At 33.3% G+C, this 17,183-nt stretch overlaps 1 protein-coding gene across 1 annotated transcript; it reads right to left on the reverse strand.

The window, feature by feature from the left end:
• Positions 1 to 30: 30 nt before the first annotated feature.
• LOC138327772 (uncharacterized) lies at positions 31 to 13,599 on the reverse strand. Its single transcript, XM_069274138.1, has 12 exons — positions 13,450 to 13,599; positions 12,110 to 12,296; positions 11,591 to 11,658; positions 10,706 to 10,831; positions 10,305 to 10,385; positions 9,595 to 9,670; positions 8,196 to 8,474; positions 6,815 to 6,909; positions 6,035 to 6,163; positions 3,992 to 4,066; positions 2,860 to 2,998; positions 31 to 342 (listed from the first exon to the last, which is right to left on the reverse strand). The coding sequence occupies exons 2-12, from the start codon at positions 12,278 to 12,280 to the stop codon at positions 31 to 33; spliced, it is 1,551 nt and encodes a 516-aa protein (XP_069130239.1). The 5' UTR covers positions 12,281 to 12,296; positions 13,450 to 13,599.
• Positions 13,600 to 17,183: the final 3,584 nt, after the last annotated feature.

The raw sequence follows: 17,183 nt of genomic DNA on the forward strand, positions 1-17,183 counted from the left end.
TACTACATACAATCGCTTAATAATAAAGATCTACATCAATCGTTTTAATTTCACATTTATATAATATTCCTCATAACACGCTGATACCTGGCGTCCAGTTTCCACATATCTACCCAAGTTCACCTGCACTGGGTTCGGATGTCCCCAAAACAAACGGAACCCATTGTCGTAGAGTTTTCTGAAATTTATCATTCTTGTTCTGTAATTTTCGGAAGGTGTTATACCGGTATGAAATTCAAAATATAACTGTCTGATATTTTTCAGGGTTCCTGAAGGTATAAAACTTTCCATAGCCGGCCATTCGCTGCCTTCGATGTCCATCTTGACAATATCTATAATTCTCTGAAAATAGAAAAAAAAATAACATGGTCATTATAAGTGTCACATTCGCTATCTATTCACGACAAAATAAGTCAGAATATAAGACTCTTTAATAAATTATGTGGATTTTCTATAATCGGCGTATATGATGTAGGCAAGGAGTTTACTCATTTTGTGATCCCTACGTTGGAATATCCATATTCTTCATATATCATAAAAAAGAACATTTTTCTCTTGGCGTTGGCGTTTTAATTACAATTGAGATACCCCGCCATTTTAAAACTTCTGAAGTAACACTTTCAAAGAAAAACGCAAATGCAAGTCAACTGTCAATACATGAAAATTGTTTGATGATATTTAAATGATAGTTGTAGACAGTGATTACGTCTAGATCTATTGGTTACGGTAAAATCCCAGACTGTGTAAGGAGACGATCTATTTAAAACTTCGGTAAACACTAACGGAACGAACACTTAATTCAAATTTAGGTTAAAAATCTGCCTATAATAGTGAAACACATGTAATTATATGTAAATCAACACCGCCATAATCTCTAAAGCCTATCCTTGTAACATATTTGCATTTGCAGTGTAAAAAAAATCGAGCCGTGTATGGAAACATGGTCAATAACTTAATCTTGATAATGAGGTACATCATTGTACATGTACTAGTATTAGTTACCGGTGGCAAATTAGCCGTCTCAAAACTATTAAACAAACAAAGTACACCCAGTAATATTTTTTCACCGTTCGATATCTTATATAATACAGGTAGTTTATTGATCTTGACCAAATGCTTTCTCGTTTGCTCGCATTTCTATTGGTTGTGTAAATAAAACATTTTCTCTCTTACCTGCGATTTTTATACTGGATGGTCTTATGCAATACATGTTTGAAGCTATCATGTTTGAAGCTATATTACATGACTACAGGTATCCATACAATACAGCCGCGCGTCATCTCGGTGTCAACACAATTATTATGTTCACAGTAAAAATTTAACATTTGTTTCAGAAACTAGGCTAGTTTTATTACAAAAGATGCAAACAACAGCTAGGATTTGCGTTTAGGATATCACACCATGTTCCTTTATGGAGAATTTACTTGCAGTCGCAGGTTTCTTAAAACTTATTTCAAAACGGATAGATATCAGTTGTAATTCCAATTTTAAGAAAATGTCGAAGTATGATAGAAAAATACTCTTTCACGTGTAGATATGACGAATAAGAATATTCTACTTTCGGTGTACCGTTTGGTAGATGATACATTATATACTACAGACCCAAATGGGAAATTGGGTAACTCCTACCAATTTGTTTAGGATACAAAATATATTTCATGATATAACAAGGACAAATAATTGCATAAGAAGAAACGATATGTAAATGACCGTACGTACATGTACATAAACTATCAAGAAATATATGTACCTATCAGAAGGGAATAACGAAATGCCCTTCATCATGCTAAGCTTTAGATGGCATTAGATATAATGTAGTTTTAGTGTAAATCAGTAAATCCAACGTCATCTTCATTATCATTTAAATCATTTACCACTCTGTTAACAATAATCCTATACTTCTGATAATTCTTTGTTTGATATAAACACACAATAGGTAACATATTTCCGTTTGAAGTACAACCTTTAAATAAGTTTTCATCATATTGTACATGGCTAAACGTATAACGTCTTTGTTTAAAAGAATAAAATTCCTGATGTATTTCAATATTTGCCTAATGTTACAATTATTTTTTGTAATTATTTTATCTTCCCAATCGCAGCATATTTAAAAGTCAAACATATTTTATTGTTCATCCTCCCTATTACTGCATGGCCATTTAAACTACACTGTTGAGCCTCATCATCATCATCATCATCATCATCATATCATCATCATCATCATCATCAACAACAACAACAACAACAACGGGCTCAGAAGAAATTCGTAAATCGTATTTTTGTCAATTAAAACCATTCATCATCATCATTTACTTCCTCCTCAATAACAACAGATATACTCATCATTCTTGCAGCGCATTAATCATCATCATAATAATCATCACCATCATCATCATCATCATCAACAACAACAAAATGTTATAATTAGTATTGTGACTGTGCTTTGTGTGATTGTTCTTACTAAGCATTAAGGAGTTACCTCCCATCGACCATTTGTTTGTTATTTGCCGAAAACAATGACATTGTAATAACAATTCTCGGGTCTACTTACGAATTGAAAAACATAAACTTTTACTTTACTCAAATCAACAAAATTGTTAACACACTCAAAGATATTATTTAGTTGACGTCAGCTTAATTCATGTTTGATTTATATATGCTATAGTATCCAGGCATAAAAACATAGATCAAAGTAAAAGATGGTTCCAAATGGTTAAAAACTCTACAATGAATATTACCTTTATATGCAATCGTAAGTATCAAACATGCCATTCACTCATACAAAATCCAAATAAAATTTCAATTTCAAAATGGTCTTTAACATTAAAATGAAATTTCAAGTACTTAACACCATCTCACCTCGTCATGCCCTAGCGAGTGTATGATTGATTGCAGGGTTTTACTCTTCCAGTGTCCATTTATAATTCCATTTTTATCCGACAATGCTAAATTATGAAAATAGATCTTCTCCGATCTCTTGTGATCATTGACTCCCATACTGGAAAAATGTATTCACATAATAAAATGATATAGAATGGATAATATGGCGTGCCGAATGTTGCAAAATACAAGTAAAAACATTTGTGCAAAAAAAATATTTGTAGTACACCGTTATATGAGTTCAATATTTTTTATTTGTGTGTGTGAAAAATACATTTGTGTGTAAAAATATTTGTGTGCAATCTTCTTATATTTGTGTGTGAAAAAAATGGTTTGTGTGTAAAAATATATATTTGTGTGTGATTTTATTTTATATTTGTGTGTGAAATTCACACACAAATACATTTTTCACTCACACAAAGAAAATATTGAACATAAATTTTATTGTTACATATAAATATAAAAAATACGCAAACATTTATTGTTTTACACACAAATTAAACATACTGAACATATATAACGATATATTACAAAATATATTTTTACACTTTTTATTTTACTTATTGAATTTTGCAACGTTCGGCATGAGATAATTGCATTTTGTTATCATTCCATAATGTGTCCATAATGTGTACTTAAATATAAATACAGTGAAACTTATCTAATTCGACAACAGACTTTTCCGACATCCTGTCAACTCTGATACTGTGAATGACAATATTCAACAACAATACCTAATATTCTGATATTCTGTCTAATCTGATCAAACATAGTCGCTCCCGATGGTATTGGATTATACAGGTTTCACTATACACGTATTTCCATCTCAGTATTATTGATTTGCTTTATATACCATATAATCAATCATTAGTTACTATTAAACATTTATTAATTAGCCATTACTAGACTATGTAAATTAATACAATTTATTATAAAATGGATTCATTTCTATGGATTTTGTTATTCTTCCAGTTATGTTTTTTTTCTTGTTTCTAAACATATCTTACTAGTATCATGATTCCATTTATAAATAAAGTAAATGATTCTTAAGTATCATGATACTGTATCATTTTAGATGGCCTTAGTGACATAGGTACATTGTACAACTCACCTAGGATCAAAGGCGTGAACCTCGCAGCCATACTCAGAAGAAATGGCGTCGTCAAATCCCCAGTCATTGTTAATTCTAAAATAAATAAAGGAAATGCCTGTCCGACTGTATTGTTGTATTTTGATTGTGGTATTAGCTTCTTTTGTTTTCTGATATCGCATAGATTATTACTAATAGCACCATTAACACAAAATAGCAGATAAAAACCCACTTTGCATTGATTTTATAAAAAACATAGTGTTCATGATATTTTCCATATCAATACTACTTTAAAACAATTCACAAACGTTGTAGCCTACTTTGTTGTAGGGAAGTAAGAACCAGAAGTGTATAGACTCACTCGAAACAAAGAGAAGAAACTCTGATAGAGATCAGAAGTGTATAGATTCACTCGAAACAAAGAGAAGCAACTCTGATAGAGATCAGAAGTGTATAGACTCACTCGAAACAAAGAGAAGCAACTCTGATAGAGATCAGAAGTGTTTAGACTCACTCGAAACAAAGAGAAGCAACTCTGATAGAGGTCAGAAGTGTATAGACTCACTCGAAACAAAGAGAAGCAACTCTGATAGAGATCAGAAGTGTATAGACTCACTCGAAACAAAGAGAAGCAACTCTGATAGAGATCAGAAGTGTATAGACTCACTCGAAACAAAGAGAAGCAACTCTGATAGAGACTTTGTGGACTACTCACGCGAGAAGTGTAAAACAGTTTCAATCTTGTGGTCTATCTATCCGAAGAAATATTACTAATAGGAAGCCATATTTTTAGGGGATGTTATTGTACCCCTCAACGAAGTTAAGGGGTATACTGGAATCGGGTTGTCCGTCAGTCCGTGTGTTCGCCCGTCTGTCTGTAGACACAACTTTTTCCGTCGATCTCCTCCTAAACTATTTTAGAGATTGGTACACAAAACCCTGACATAAAGGAAAGTTGAATAAACTATATAGGGTTCTGCAATATCCCCTATTAATGGAGTTATTACTAATTAAAAGCCCCAATTAGCCCGAGCGGTAGAGACAACTTTGTGCGGCGAACTCCTCACATATTACCTGACAGATTGTGATAAAATGTTAAAGGAGGATTATCACTCAGTGATAAGCAAACTATTTTGCATGAAGATACCTTAGGGTCATCTGTATAGTGTATGTTAATCAGAATATCCGATTTTTGCTGGGTTCATGGTTATTTTAGAGGTCAAAAGTCACAGGGTGAACTCACATTTTCATTTTTAATTTCTAATTAATTAAATATTAGAATAGAGAAAATATTTTTTTGCAGTTTTTGTTTGTAAATATTGGGTTTGTGAAGTTCATTTCAGAAACTCGATGAAAAATTCCAAAAGTAGGTCACAGTGACCTGGTTAAGGCTTTGTTCTATTTCAGCATTAGAAACTTTTATATTTTTGCTCAAACTAAGATTTTTCAATAATTTGATACATTATGTAGCTTGAGATTTATGTTTAGAATACTAGGCAGGGTAATAGACTTTATAATGTTAATTAACTACCCGAAGGAGTAGACTAGGCATTACAATGTAGATTACCTACCCGAAGGAGTTCACCCGACAGGGTTACTTAGCATTAATATGTAGATTACCTACCCGAAGGAGTATACTAAACATTATAATGTAGATTACCTACCCGAAGGAGTAGACTAGACATTATAATGTAGATTACCTACCCGAAGGAGTATACTAAACATTATATTGTAGATTACCTAGCCAAAGGAGTAGACTAAACATTATATTGTAGTTTACCTAGCCGAAGGAGTAGACTAAACATTATAATGTAGATTACCTACCCGAAGGAGTAGACTTAACATTATAATGAAGATTACCTACCCGAAGGAGTAGACTAGACATTATAATGTAGATTACCTACCCGAAGGAGTAGACTAAACATTATAATTTAGATTACCTACCCGAAGGAGTAGACTAAAAATTATAATGTAGATTACCTACCCGAAGGAGTAGACTAGACATTATATTGTAGTTTACCTAGCCGAAGGAGTAGACTAAACATTATAATGTAGATTACCTACCCGAAGGAGTAGACTAGACAAGGTTTCACTGGTCTATACTCTGTGGTGTTACACATGTTCCAGCCTCCGTCGCCTGCCTGACCGACTCGTACCACATTCCTACAGAATTCCTGCGACGTGTGCATGTACCTATCGATAATACAAGGTTATGTATACTACATTGTATGCTCGACACTACCGCAATATCTACACCTGGACGTTGTCAAGGAAAAACTGAAGGCTGTGTGCGATAACAAGTGATATAATGACAGTGATGATAACCCATGGAGTATAGTGGATGAGAACATTATGGATAAACTTTTTTCAACAAAGGTTAAAAGTTAAAGACCTGCTTGAAAGCCTTTTTATTGTCATTCAAAATTTAGATAATGATTGATTTTTTATCAAAAGCAGAGTGGTAAATAAAATTTGATAACAGCTATCCATCTGAATTCTAAACAAAAACTCTCCTCAAGAATGAGACATATAGTAACCAAACTTTTAATGAATTAAATCAATCTAATATTCTATATACCGTCAGTAAGTCTAGATAAAGGGCAATGTCATTTACATTAGGGATCAGGATCCGTGTTAATGACATGTAGACTAATACAATGAATACACTCAATCTGTTTAAAACCATGAATATTCATTAGGAGGGATATACCGTTCTACACCTGATAGTATACTTGCGCATATGTAATATTTGTTATGAATAAATTACAGAGGATTAAAGTTACGATTTAGACTAAATTTATGAATGATAGAAGTCGTGTTCGGACGTGATTCGGCGTTACTTACGAGTGATATAGCTCCCCTAACTGTGACAGAGACATTTGCTTTAGATCTTCTACAGGCTGGAGAACAATGGGTGGAAACGTCGGCAGGTCCCGCATCTGTAACGAAAACCATTAGTGCCCGTTGTTGAATCTCCATTTTATCTTTTCTCTCTTGGATTTGTTTTATTTGTAAAGTCATCAATTTCATAGCAACAACAACGTTATACTGAAACACACCATTACATTTCTCAAGCGTAGATAATTCTGTTCAATGAAACAACTCTACAATTTAAGTAATACAAATAATCGCAGTAAATTAATTACTTGCCCAGGCTCCCATATCTCGAAACAAACTTAAGACAAAATTCGAGTCAACATTTTTCTCTTTGATACACTAGAGACTGTAAAAGCAGCTGTATGGTGTAGTGCAATGTAACATTTTATAATCTGATTCAAATCTACAATATTTCATTTCTTTTAGAAATTATCTCGATGCAAATTACCTCTTAATTAAACAGCAACCATAAATACACTGGTTTCTCATTGTTTAGTTTTTCTTTTTAATGTTAAGATTGCCTTAAGGGTCACTAAGTGTCCGAAAGGGAAAATTTGTTTATTTGTTTGATTGATTAATTACTGTCCTATTAACACCCAGGTTCATGTGACCGAGTGGGGTGTGTTGCTTGGTGTCTTTGGCAGCATGCTTCAGTGATATAGCACTATAAAAATGGCAAGAGTTCAACTATACAAGAAAGGGAAAAAGCTTAATAAAACAATTTAAATGTCAGAACATGAATGGGCTAAGATGAAGGTAATCAACAAACAAATGTAGGTTTCCTTGTGGAGCAATGAATGTTTAAGTCGTTGTTTATGGCGTTGTTTAAGTCAAGTACCATGTTGTAAATAGGAGGACGCCGGGAAACCCAAGACGACCCGCGATATAAAAAGTTACATTGTTCGCTTATTCTAAGTTTGATAACAAATCATTATAACCAGCTGCTAACGAGACCTTTGTTTATTTTCCATTAGTAAATGCTCATTGTTATATTGATTTATAACGGAGAACTATATCCAGACTTATTTTACTTCGGTCATCACTCATTACAACATCAATTATTAATGTAAATTTTTAAACAATAGACACCTTCTTAAGCATTTCAATATTAACCTACTATTGCAAAGATGACAAGGGTAACTTACAATGCGAAGTAATAATTGTAACTATACATTATTTTAAATAAACAAACAATTACTTTTATTAATATTTCAATATAAAGATGATGTTGGTATCTTACCATGCAAAGTCATAATTATAACTTTACAGTTTTTTTTATTAACAAGTACTTACTTTATAACAATCAATAAACTTTCAATATAATTTCCATATGATAAGTGTAACTCACCATGTACAGTGTATATCGACCTTGTACAGTCCACATTCGCTGGTCAAAGTGATAATACCTCTTAGGATTGAGGTTATAGTGGAATGTTCGGAATCCATGATCGTATAACGCCTTTAGGATGCTGAGATGTTGTGTTAACTCGTCCTCGTTACTGCGAGCGTCTATCCCGTGAAAGGTGACAAACAATTGTTGGACATGCTTCAAAATGTTCCTCTTCATCATCCACTTCACCAACCTCTCTTCATCACCGTCGGTGGCAATGACCATGAAATATATTTCCTGTTGTTACATTTTTATTGCAGTTGTGTGGACATTTTCTTTAATAGAAATCATGTGTTCACAGTTGAAAATTGAAGTATTGAATTGCTTTATTAGAAATGATGAGAAATGATATCGATTTATTGTCATTTAATGTGATTTAAAGTGATAATTTGCTTTTAAACTTTAAAACGTTTCACTACTATAGACTGAAGTAAGAATATAAAACTTAAAACAAGGATGATGGGTAATACTGTAAACTAACTTATTTTCGCTGTGACATAATTCCGCTTTTCTGACGAATGATTTATTCACCGCGATTCAATTTCGCTTTTTCTGACGAACGATTTATTCACGGCGATTCAATTTCGCGTTTTCCTGACGAACGATCTGTTCACTGCGATTCAATTTCGCATTTTCTGACGAACGATTTATTCACGGCGATTCAATTTCGCGTTTTTCCGACGAACGATTTATTCAAGGCAATTCCATTTTGCATTTTCTGACGAACGATTTATTCACGGCGATTTTATTTTGCGTTTTTAGAGAAAAGATTTATTCACGGCGAATTAATTTTGCGTTTTTTGATGAACGATTTTTAACACGGCGAATTAATTTCGCGTTTTTTGACGAACGATTTATTCACGGCGATTCAATTTCGCGTTTTTCTGACGAATGATTTATTCATGGCTATTAAATTTCGCGTTTTTCTCACGAACGATTTATTAACGACCATTCAATAACACATTTTTTGTCGGTTTGTTTGTTTGTGTTTTTGTTTGTTTGTTTTTTTTTTTTTGTTAATGAATTATTTATTTACGACGATTTACTTTTGAGATTTAGACTCCTTGTGTTTTTAAACTATTTTGCTGTGATTCAATTTCACGATTTACTTTCACCCGTAAAAATACGGGAACATTACTCGAACGCGAAGATAGTTGGTTTACATTATCTATACCCAAGGAATAGAACTATATATAATTATTAGAATTAATAGAAAAAGTGTAAAATAAGTTTGAGTCATAAAATATCAAATATATTTTACATCAAAATTCATATTTAACCTTTTAAATGTTTTAAAGCAATCATATCATTTCACGATTGTACCACAAGCAGTGTTCACAGAAAATTGATGTCTTACCCTGTTCGAGTTGTGTTTTGTTGTAGTATTTACAGCATAGTTCAGTGGAGCCAGTATTGCGTCCGATTCGAATCCTCTGTAACAACAGATGTCACTTTATTATCAATTTAACTTGAAAAAGTACATGACTACATAATGTATTTAATGGTCATGCACTGCCTTTATCATTGTGGTACAGAATTTTAAATTTACATTAACACCATTAAAACACTGTGTCCGAGTAGTTACAATATACAGACATATTACCACAAACCATCCACTGCTGGATCGCGAATCACATGTGGGGCCTTTACATGACTCTGAGCGTTAATACATGTAGTACATTAAAACAAAATTGAAAAGACTATGTTCTTACAAAACGGTAACGAGTATGTCTATCTGTTTCTATAGTTGAGCAAACATGACTTTACAAAACAGTGTGGTCATGCTTATATTTTACAATGAAAAAGAAAGTCGGCCTTTCCAAGATACTATACTGTTATTTTCGCGATTAAGCTGGACATTGATTTGGCCACGAATATTTCACTGGACATTGGTGTGGTTACAAACATTTCACTGGACATTGGTGTGGTTACAAACATTTCACTGGACATTGGTGTGGTTACAAACATTTCACTGGACATTGGTGTGGTAACAAACATTTCACTGGTCATTGATGTGGTCACGAATATTTCATCCACAAAATAACTAGCTATATGGTTAATACTTACTTCAGAAACACATGTTTTTCACAGCCGTAATCGGTTTTTAATTCGTAGAAAAATGACTTGCTTTCTGGAGTTTCTTCCTTCCTACAACAAGATTTGAAGAATTTTAAAGCATGAAGCAACTCAAACTTCACTACTTTAACTCTTACACCACATAACAGATAGCGACATTGTAAGCATATATATACTGTAGATTAATACGGGAGAATACATTTCGATATGTTTGCGGTCAATTTGATTTCCTCAAACTTAAACTCTCGCGGATACAATGGACACGAATGACAGCCTATATACCGTATTGCTGTTATAAATATCAATGCGTGAAAATATGCTACTGTGAAGAAGTATAACAGGGAAACTGGCGAAATTTTCTCCATGAAATGCAAAAAAATCAGCTGACGTACACGATAGCATAAGCATCACAGTGTGGTGGGTCGTCGTTCCTTTGTAATTCACAAGCATACCATCCTTTACCTACACCACCGTACATCCTTTTTCTAGGACAATATATCTGTAGGTTCTCCATGTATCTGGAACAATAAATAACTGTTATGAAAACACACATACTTCTTTGTCATTTAATGCAATTAAACAGTAAATTGATATGCATCGATATCATGACCTGTGATGAACGTACGGCTCGAGTTATCAAACTAGTCATACCTATGTATTGTAAAGCACTCTATCTTCGCGAGAAATAATTTGTCGTTCTCGTAATTTTAGGATAGAGCACGACCGCGAATTCAAATGGTTCGCGAATAATTGTAAAAATGTATATATGACACGAAATAGTGTAGAGGTAAAAATAAAGATGAAACGAAATAGTGTAGACGCTGAAATAAAGATGACACGAAAAAGTTAAGACATTAAAATAAAGATGAAACGAAAAAGTGAAGACGTTAAAATAAAGATGAAACGAAATAGTAAAGACTCTAAAATAAACACGACACTTTATCATCCAGGTATAACTTGCTAGCAGCTGGTTAAAGCTAATACTTGGCCTAACTTCATCATCGGATGACCCAACATGCAGACTTCCATTTTACAAACGACCCTCTAATACACCGCTAGTAGAGAGACAACAGCAAAAAGCCTTTTTCAATGGGGTATGAAAATTAATGAAAGTCGGAAGTGAAGAGACAAACAAGATGAGGAATGATTATAAAAATCAATGATCAACTCTTATTATCATATATTGGTGGAAAATACTTATAGCGTTACCGTGTTACCATGGTTACACAACATATAGCGTTGTGTAACCATGGTAACACATAATGATAGTAACAAACCTATGCTGTAATCTGTATAACTCCTCTCTGTTCATCGTGTCTAGGATTTCGGGAGCAGGAATGGGGACCTATTAGAACGAAAATGTGATGAAAAATGCAAACATATGTACTGACTTTCAATGGAGAAAATGGAATTGACATGTACCTAATATAAACTAAATACTGGCGGATTCTAAAACCAAACTAACGGCGTCATATGTAAAAAGTGACCAGTTAAGGATGTTGATGAAATTAATGAAATAATTTAAAATAAATTCAAAGCAAAATAATAAAACTTAGATGAAGAAACTAAATCTCCACATAATTCAATGAGTTAAATGTCTTTACTGCAAACCAACTTAGTTTCACATGCGATTAGACTTATTTAAGCGTATTTAACAGCGATTATAATTCGAATTAAAGTCGTTAGTCTGAAATAGTGAAATAAAATCGTCACGAAAATCAGATGGTTCACAGTATCTTAAACTTGTTGTATTCAAATTGACCCATTTATTTTAAAAGTTCAGCTTATTTATTTACACTAAGTGGGGGCGCAGTGGCCTTGGGAGGCTGCCGTATGGGAGCGGCGTTTGGAGCCAATATAGCAATATCCGGGAAGTTATGCAATGTGGGTCGATGGAAAGTAAGCAAAATACAAATGGCTGCTCCAACAAGTACGCAGACGACTGTCGTCCTAATGGTAGGTCTCATGTTCGATCAGGTAACTCTGAAATGACATGGGAGCATACAATTATAGTTTGTTGCAAATCCGTGAGACTGCTCTTTGTATAGCAAATTACTGTTAAAATATGAATGTTAACAACAAAGGTGTTCATATACAATATCGTTTATCTGACTTGAAATACCTATATTAAAACAAATATTCTTTATCTAGTGACATGGTAAAATACATGTACCTTGGGAGAACAAATACAACGACGACATCAACAAAAACAACATTAAAACATGAAAACCCGGTCTTGAAAATAATTCTTCCTGAAATTGCCCAAAAGAACATTTTATTGAATTTTCACAATAACTTTTCCATCAGATTAAATTATGTTTTGGCCTTAATAACACGAATAACCTTTTCAAAACAGTTATGTTATGAAACAAACATCTTGCTAATAGCGTTTCTTTGTCAAGGCATGGTCTAAACACTTACTGTAAACCAACTACCTTTCGCGGTGACCTAATGTCGCGTTTTCGTGTCTAACGACCTTTAACAGTAATCTAATTTTAAACGGATTTGGTTCTATTAAGCATATGTTTTAATAACAAAATTCGCGACGACTAATTTTCGTGTATACGCGAACTACGAATCTACGCGAAAATAATTGATTTACTGTATTAGTAGATAAAACGATTCCCGTTTTCCCTGATTTTGTTTACTTTATTGTTAATTGTAATATCACTACAGATACTTTATCTTATCATTGCCCTAAAGCGCTTCTCAACGTGTCGACCAAAACGCCTTTGCTTATAAACCATACATCTATGTAAAAAAATACGCCTGAGGCTCATTTGTGTCATGAACCTGTCAAGAATATAGTATATCGATGTATCTAACAGACCGCAGTAATGGAAGGTCACACACTGGTACAATGGTAGTACTCAGTGTCCACGAGTTGTATTGTATGAATTACATAATGTTCACATTGTTGTATCCTTATGACGATCCATTAATATCTATATGATTTTTTGGTACTTGTTTTATGGTATTTTAACGCCATACTTCCATCCAATTAATTCTGAATTCTATAATTAGTCATTTTTACATCCAAAACATTTCTAGCTGTGAATCGTATTTAGATTGATAATGCAGCTCTTTCTTTAACTTTTGCAAGCAAAACACAAAAGCAGACATGAATTATACTTACCTTTGGAAAACCAAACAGCTTATGATGCGAAATGCTATTCACCTATTGCACAATTTTGCAAATTTGTTTTGCTCCAAAGACGTCGTTCCCATGTCGTTCAGAGTAATATACTTTGTAACTATACATGTATATGATAACGCCACTCATTCATCTGAGGGACTGGTGATGTATGAGTCGATTGTAAGAAGGCGGAGCTTCTCGCTGTCTCCAGCACGTCGACGTGTCAATGAAATATCACCGAATCGGAGTCTCCTAGTTATGTCGTCAAAGATTATCAGCGATATATATATGTGTAAGTCGGTTACTAAATAAAACAAGTATATGTTGTAATATAACTACATGTATATGACTCTATAACCATAGATCGCGGGACCCATGTGTACAACAGGTGATTAGGGGGTAATTTTGTGAGAGAACCTGTATAGGCTTAACCTGTTGTTTGATCCCTTTTCTTATTTTTCTGAAATAAAATTAGTTATAATTAGGGATAATCACAGTTTAATGGCAGTTGTTCAATTCAAGATGAAATAATATTGACACACTGGACATTATATGAAATTTTAAATTTCAATTTCATTTTAGGAAAGATGCATGTGTGATCATAAACCTTGTACCTTGCAATGTAATCAGGTAGGTAAATAGAAGTATTCCAGTGTATGTGATTTTAAAGGCGACTAAATTTGGGATAGTATACTTCAGTTAAGTCTTTACTTCTTTTTCGTCTGCATTGCTCAGGTTTCACCTCCGTTGAGAAGACTAATACAATCTTACATGGGTCTGTCAAGTGGACAGGGAAATCTCAACCCTCGTAAAAGAATTTGGCTGATTGGCCCATGTTAGATTCTTTTTCTCCCATACTTTATCGAGAAATGGTAAAACTTCAGTCGACATCAACGTCGTTGTACGTAAAAATGGTCGCCGCATGTATTGATGACGTCACTGTCTAGCGCGTATGAGCTGTCTTTTCCCTACCCCGATAAACTAATTATGTTTTCCATAGCAACCACAGGATAACCCTGTCAAGTATAAGATAATATTAATCCAGGAATAGACGCATCAGGCGTTAGAGATATACTGCCAAAAATGATACTTTCGCCATGTGGATATCTTCATTGTACTTAACATCATCATCTAATTATTTGTATAGAAAAGAATTGATCATCTTGATATGTTAGCGCGATTTAATGAGAGCGAAATAAGTTTGAATTTTACGTCGCGAATGACTTTACTATACAGATTTTTTTCTTCCTAGTGTTTTTTCGTTCAGAGTGGTGTTGTTTTGATCTAACAATGTGGGGCGTTCTGGTCGGTGTCGTAACTGTCGTCTGTGGTAGTGTGATTCAGTGAAGTAGCACTATAAACAAACAACACATTTGCTATCATAACTGATAGCAAAAACCTTAACAAACCTTAATTTTCGTCTTTTCGTTTTTTCGCCCCGAAAAGACGAAAAACAAACCTTAATTTTCGTCTTTTCGTCTTTTCGCCCCGAATAGACGAAAATTAACAAACCTAATTTTCGCCTTTTCGTCTTTTCGCCCCGATAAGACGAAAATTAACAAACCTTCGGGGCGAAAAGACGAAATTTAACAAACCTTAATTTTCGTCTTTTCGTCTTCCGGTCCGGTGTGGAAGTCATTTTGAAATCTTTTTACCTTAATATAGACTTAATTGTTCAATATGGAAGCATCAAAGAAGTTTATGGTAACAATCGATTTATTAAATTGATAGTATTACAAGTATCTTCATCAATCGCTAAGATTAGAAGTTTTAAAACATAAGTCTACATGTATGTTTACAGCAGTTACGTAGATTTCTCACACGTGGCATATACCACGTGCCACAAACAGATTCATCATTCCGCAAACCTTTTAGCGTGATTGATACATTTTCTAAAATTCACTAATATCTTATTTTTTTGTGTTCTAATCGCCCTATTTAGCAATTACGCTTATCAAAACATTGCCGTGTATATGTTAGGACATAATGAACTTAAGATGCTAAACATAGTACTTACAGGAGTTGCCTCCCCTACACAACTTGAAAAAAAAAGTTGTCGGCGGGTAATATTTGAAAGCGTTTGAACCACGGATCAACTTGTTAACAAAATATTTTTATGAAAGACAACTTGTGAAGACTTTGAGTTTAAAGGAAGGACTTGTACCAAGAAATTGCTCGAATACAGTTAATTATAACAGTCAATCAGTAGGTACAATGTACTGTATATTATTTGAAAAGACATTTTGACTACATACATGACATGGTCTTCATCATAATTGTACATTAGAAATTATATTATAATCTCCGTCGTATATGAAAGATGACAAAGTATATCTGTAATTTGTAATTTTTTGGAGCGAAAAGGCGAAAAGACGAAAAGACGAAATTCAAGGTTTGTTAATTTTCGTCTTTTCGGGGCGAAAAGACGAAAAGACGAAAATTAAGGTTTGTTAATTTTCGTCTTTTCGCCCCGAAAAGACGAAAAGACGAAAAGACGAAAATTAAGGTTTGTTAATTTTCGTCTTTTCGGAGCGAAAAGACGAGAATTAAGATATTTAATTTTCGTCTTTTCGGGGCGAAAAGACGAAAAGACGAAATGGCATCAATCAGCCACCGTACATTTTAATTTTTACAATTTCATTTTTTTACTTACTTGATATATGGATTCATGTTATGATTTATTCAGTTAATACAGAATAAATTTTCTAAGGAAAATAACATTATTTTCATATATGCAATGCTTGTTGGATATGAATTGTAGGTGATGACTTTTTTACCGGTGAGAGGTTGTGAATGGTGCTATAAATGATTCGCAGCTTCCCCAAAACATTTCTTCCATTAATGTGACAGACGTATGTGAGGACATGGACGCACTACACCGCATACATTAGTGTTTTGATGGAGGTTGTTTATTAGTGTACGTAAGAATATTTAATGTGAATAAAAGTAAACAGATGTTCTACGTATGTACTGTTCTTTGTTTATTTAGCAATCAATGCAAACCACATTAAATGGTGTGCATTCTTCTAATATTAAAACACTGAATAAATTCAGTCCATTTATTTACGTGATTTCAAAACATAATAAAATGTTGACAATGGCAAATGTTATGCATAAACAATATTTATATCTACAGTGAAAACTTTAGTTATTTAGCATCAGGTTATATGATAATCATTGTAAATATATTTTCTATATCGTTATATAAGTGTAAAAAAAGAAAAAAATCATTTGAATTTAAATTTAAAATTGATAACATATTAAAAAAAAAAAAACTTTATCTCTATGTTTTGTAATTCACATGCCTTTGATCTTTGTGCCACTGGTGCTACTGTAATCGTGTATATGAAATACAATAAAATAGAATACAATGACAATATAGTAAAACCTGCCTTAGCGACCACCTCTGTATAAGGATCGCCTGCTTATTAAGACCACTTTCTTTGGTTCCCTAATAACCATTCATAACACAATTTGACCTGTGTATAAATACCATATGTCTATGTAGACCATTTTTCCTTTGTCACTTTAGTGGACATTTATGTCTCTGTGTGTGGCTGATACTGCGATTGTACGATTTCAATATTACGGTAACTCTACAAATATTAAAGTAAATTCGATATCAAATTAAAATTGATGATGCAATATAGTTATGTTAACAGTAAAATATATAGATATTTTGCGTGTTCCATTTTTTGCTTCAATTGCCTTTTGTAGTATCGATCGTTTTGGTC

This window comes from Argopecten irradians, chromosome 7, assembly GCF_041381155.1.
Source record: "Argopecten irradians isolate NY chromosome 7, Ai_NY, whole genome shotgun sequence".
Classification (NCBI taxonomy): domain Eukaryota; kingdom Metazoa; phylum Mollusca; class Bivalvia; order Pectinida; family Pectinidae; genus Argopecten; species Argopecten irradians.

Excerpts from the sequence above, each read along its gene's own strand:
- LOC138327772 (XM_069274138.1), bottom strand. The coding sequence starts at position 12,280 with ATGAGACCTACCATTAGGACGACAGTCGTCTGCGTACTTGTTGGAGCA. Across the intron at positions 2,999-3,991 it reads GTTCACGCCTTTGATCCTAG|TATGGGAGTCAATGATCACA; the intron begins GTGAGTTGTACA and ends ACATTTTTCCAG. Across the intron at positions 343-2,859 it reads ACTCGCTAGGGCATGACGAG|AGAATTATAGATATTGTCAA; the intron begins GTGAGATGGTGT and ends TTCTATTTTCAG.